The following is a 4,723-nucleotide window of genomic DNA, read 5'->3' as shown; positions in this document are numbered from 1 at the left end:
TGGCTGTTTTTCATTTTGTTTTATTTTTTGCAACATAAGGTTACATTTTTCTAAAGTGCCCTGGTCTCTGATATAGTGACATGAGAACTTGAACAAAAAGAGAAATCCATCCCACTATATAACAGAACAAGTCTAGTTGTAAAATGGAGGGATAACAAGGTGTTATCAATAGATTGTATTTCTCCTGTCCCCAAAGCATATTTGGACTAAAGCCTATTATAAAGCCAATTTTGTCTTTGTTGTGGACTTAAAGCTAAAAGGTATCTAGTACTTAAGAATGTATTCCATGCTCACCTTCCAGACATGATCACTGAAGTCAAAGTGGGTACATAAGCAAATGTGGTGAAGAAAGCTGATGGTGCCCAAATATTAGAAGATACAGACTGGGGTCTTAAAGGCTTCAAATTAAACAAGTGGCCATCAAGCAGGGAAGCAACAAAGCCCACATGGAATAAGCACATCAGCTGTGTGTTCACAAGGTGTCAATGAGAGCAGGTATCAGGCATCAGAACACCCAAAACAATCACATTGATTTAATAGAGGAGGGTGGAATTGGATACCCAAAGCCATTCTGTAGACAATTGGACATCCCCTCACATAAGGGTCACAAGGAAGGGACAAGTCAGCCAGAGTGTACTATAGCACTGAAGGAACATACAACATTCCTCTAGTTCTTTATTGCTCACCGCCCCCTCCACTATCATGACCCCACTTTAACCTTACAAATCCAACTAGACTGAAGCATGTACACTGTTATAGAGAAGAGCCCTTGACACAGAATTAAGGATGGATAACCTCTTAGGAATAATAATTGGAGTAGTAATACTATGAGGGTAGAGGGAAGGTAGAGGGTGGAGGGGGAGAAAAGGGGAACTGATTGCAAGGATAGACGTATAACACACATACCCTACCTGCCCTGAGTGGAATGAACAATAGAACTGTGGGTGAAGTGAGACAGTGGATGGTGTAAGGTATGAAAATAATAATAATTTATAATTTATTAATAGTTCATGAGACTGGGGGCATAAGGGAAAAAAAGAGGAGCTGATATCAAGGGCCCAAGTAGAAAGAACATGTTTTGAAAATGATGATGGCAATATAGATACAAATGTGTTTGGTACAATTGATGTATGCATTGTTATAAGAACCATAGGAATCCCCAATAAAATGATTTATTAAAAAAAAATAAAGAATGTATCGCCATGGGAAGCTCTTGGGTAGTCTAGATTTGTTTCCCATTCCTGCTTACTCAAGTTTTTCAGAAGTTCTTACCTCCCTGTTGCTAGAGCTTAGAAGCCCTGGGGATGCAGCGAGGCACACACTAGGCTGCCAATTGCAGTGTCAATGGCCCAAATGCATCGGCCACTCCAAGGGAGATAGGGAGAGGCCATCTCCTTCTGAAAAGATTCAAAGTCTCAGAAACCAAAAGGGACAGCCCCTCCTTGCACTGTAGGGTTGTCATGAGTTGCAATTAATTGATTTCATGGTGGTGGGCTTAGCCCAAGCTAACTTCTTTTTCTCTTTCTTTTTTTTTTATTGTGAGAGAAGGTTTATAGCAAATCAATTTTCCATTCAACAATTTATACACATTTTGTTTCCTGCCATTGTTTGTAATCCCCACAATGCAACATCCTTCATTCTCATTCCATATCCTCCCTGTTCCCATCCTTCTTAGGAGTCAGAACTGACTCAATGGCAGTGAGTTGGTTTCTTTGGTTTTCTTTCTTCACCTTTCCTGCCTTCTGAACTTTGTCTTTGATTAAATGCTGCCCATTTGATCTCAAATTGTTATTCTACAGAGTATATATCAGGTTGATGCTACTGGTCTCCTTACACGACTATTGTTTAGCTGGAGAACGAAATCACAAGGGTAAACTAACTTCTAGGTCTGAAGGGTTACTCATAGCACAGTCTTGGGGTTCCACCAGTAATTTTTAGTTTCACATTTTTCTCACACTGTTTTCAAGATCTTTTAATGTCATCTCATTCATAGAGATCAATAGTGGTCATTGGGCACAGTCTAGTTCTTCTGCTCTCAAGACTGTGAAGCCTATGGTGTATGTAATAACATAGATATTATTTAAATTAATTATATACATATGCCATTGCAAAAAATATCTAAAAGGGGGAGAGGGGTTAGGCAACGGGATAAAAATACTACACGAGACTTCATAACATGCATATAAATATGAAATTAATATAAATTTTTTCTATGAATTTTATGAAGCCCCCTCGTATACATCTGAATATAAAGTAACATCAACTGTTATGGGTTTGAGTAAATTAAGACTACAACAATGTTCAAACCCAACTATGTGGAGCCTTTTTCATAGCAGGCTAGCCCAGACTGCAGAGGGAACATTAAAAGGTATAGGCTGCCATGCTGTAGGCCCAATGTTTCTTTGGCTGAGCCTTTTATAGTATTCAGGAAGCAAGCAGGGTACAGAAAGCAGAAAAAAGCATGTTAAAAATTCATATATCATTAAGTAAGCGATATTGACAGCAAAAATAAAATAGATTTAAGCAAAGTTCTTAGGCGCCCTGTTTTACGACCCTTCCCTGGATCTTGTCTTTAGTTAAGCTTCCCTGGGAAAGAAAAAATAAACACACCTGCTCTGGGGAGAATGACTTACTGGTCCTCTCTGATAAGGAAAAGTTTAAACAAGGTTTGCTCTAAGGATGGTTACTGGTCGGGCATTCCATTCAAGTGATGATAAAACAAATTAGACAGAACAAAGGTGAGGCTTGTCCAAAAGATGGGGTAGGGGGTGGGCTTGCTGGAGCAGAGGAATTTTTGTGGTGGTTTTAACTTAGTCTTTTGGTTAATTAAAAAATGGGGTGACATGAGCTGTCTCCTTCACAACCATGATCTTAAAATTAAGGCAGCTACTTTATTCTGAACTAGAAATTGGCACAAGCAATTGAAAGTGTGCCCCATAATGAGAGTTGCTTCCCTGTCCACTCTCCTCTCAGGGCACAATTTTGGGAGAAAAAGTATATTTCTTTAGATATGCCACCTATTCAATGTTTTTATTAAAGAGAGAAGAGACATTGATTGATATCTAGATTAAAGTTTAAGAATACTATTCAGAGAATGCACATAAGTAGTTAAGAGCATATTTATGACTAGATGCCCTTCTGAAAGATTAAGTTGATTTGGTATTTTGTATAAAAATTTAGGGAGACTTGTACCTCAGAATTGCTAAATAGCAATTCTGGATTTTCTGGATCTAAGGTTTCATTCAGGTTAAAGTTGAATGAATGGATTCACACAGGGCTACAGAACCATGACTCTTGTTTTAATTAGAGAAAACAAGTATGGTTTGACTAGATTTTCATAGTCCTGTCCATGTCAAAATCAGCTGTGCTGTTCTTTTCATTTAAAAATATTCTTCAACATGGGTGGAGGAAGACAGCAGATGTGGTAGATATGAAAATAATAATAATTCATAATTTATCAGGGGTTCATGAGGGTGGGGGAGGAAGGAAAAAAGAGGAGCCAATACTCAAGCAGAAAGAAACTGTTTTGAAAATGATTGCAATATATGTACAAATGTGTTTGATATAATTGATGTATGGATTGTTATACAAGCTGTAAGAGCCCCCAATAAACTGATTAATAAAAAAAAATTCTGATCAAATAATCTTGCAAAAGAAAGATAACCTAGCCCTAAATCTAAAATAAAGGCAAAGGAAAAATGGGTGCTTTTTTGCTCAATTATCAGCGAGCACCCTTAGGCTATCTATGCCAAGAACTTCATGTATTGTTTTCAAGTGTGAAAATGGTCAGCAGGCTGGTTGTAGGCTGTCCACACTGGCTCTCCAACAAATAGCTGCATTGCTTTTACATAGGTTATCATGTCTCCTTTCTCCATGAAAATCCGAATCCACTTTTCCTCTTTATCTCTTACATCAAAATAACCACTCCCATCCAAGATATAACGAATTTCATCATCCAAATGTAAATGTTCCTCATAAAATATTTTAACCTTTTCTTCATAGTTTGGTAGTTGCACTCTGCATACTGTGATTATGTCCACCCAGGAGTAGTTTCTTTCTTTGTGGATCTTTTCTAATTCTGGGTCATTCTCATAAGTGTCTGCATCCAATTTCCTGCAAAATACACTGAGCTGATGCAGTTGCTCCAGGCAGACCCTGAGACTGGGCTCCAATCGGTGGGGTTTCCTCGGGTAGTCTGGGGACTCGTCCATGTATCACGCTTCCACCGTCTTCCCAGCAGGCTGCAGCACAAGCCCCAGAGACAACTGAGCCACTAACTTCTTTTTCTAAACTGCATTTTTCTATTTTTTAATCCAAATTTCCTCATCATTATATTTAGGTGGCAAGAATTTCCTTTTCTGGCTTCAACTTCTCTCCAGGGTTCTCCTCAAATCAGATCTTAAACTGAAAATGAGAGGTTGGAGATGGAGGCACAGAATAGAGATAGAATTTAGTCAGGAATGTGAAGTTGAGAAATATTTTATTGAGGCAGGGAAAGAACTCCCAGGAGGGAAGGCAAAGCAAAGAAGGACAGGGCCATCTTGAGCCCCTGGTTGGGTTCTTAGACCCAACAAGTTAGGTCATGGAAATTGCATCTGGCAGTGAGGCAGTGGGACATATATAGGGTATGACCCAAGGACGTATGTACTGATAAGGGAAAGGAAGGCCTTCTGGTACTGCAGTTGCAGGGTCTGAGTCTGGATGTGGTCTGTGAGTAAATCAT

The 4,723-nt window shown here is 38.9% G+C and overlaps 1 protein-coding gene across 1 annotated transcript; it reads right to left on the bottom strand.

Moving 5' to 3' along the window:
• Nucleotides 1-3,770: 3,770 nt before the first annotated feature.
• LOC101663419 (1,2-dihydroxy-3-keto-5-methylthiopentene dioxygenase-like) lies at nucleotides 3,771-4,211 on the bottom strand. The gene has a single exon (XM_013005969.1). It carries the CDS (start codon nucleotides 4,209-4,211, stop codon nucleotides 3,771-3,773), a length of 441 nt encoding a protein of 146 aa, XP_012861423.1.
• Nucleotides 4,212-4,723: the final 512 nt, after the last annotated feature.

The sequence above is a fragment of the Echinops telfairi genome, unplaced genomic scaffold (assembly GCF_000313985.2).
Source record: "Echinops telfairi isolate 266 unplaced genomic scaffold, ASM31398v2 ScPeMD7_23;HRSCAF=83, whole genome shotgun sequence".
Classification (NCBI taxonomy): domain Eukaryota; kingdom Metazoa; phylum Chordata; class Mammalia; order Afrosoricida; family Tenrecidae; genus Echinops; species Echinops telfairi.
Note: the sequence above shows the minus strand (reverse complement) of the source record. Positions and strands in the feature narration are given on the sequence as shown.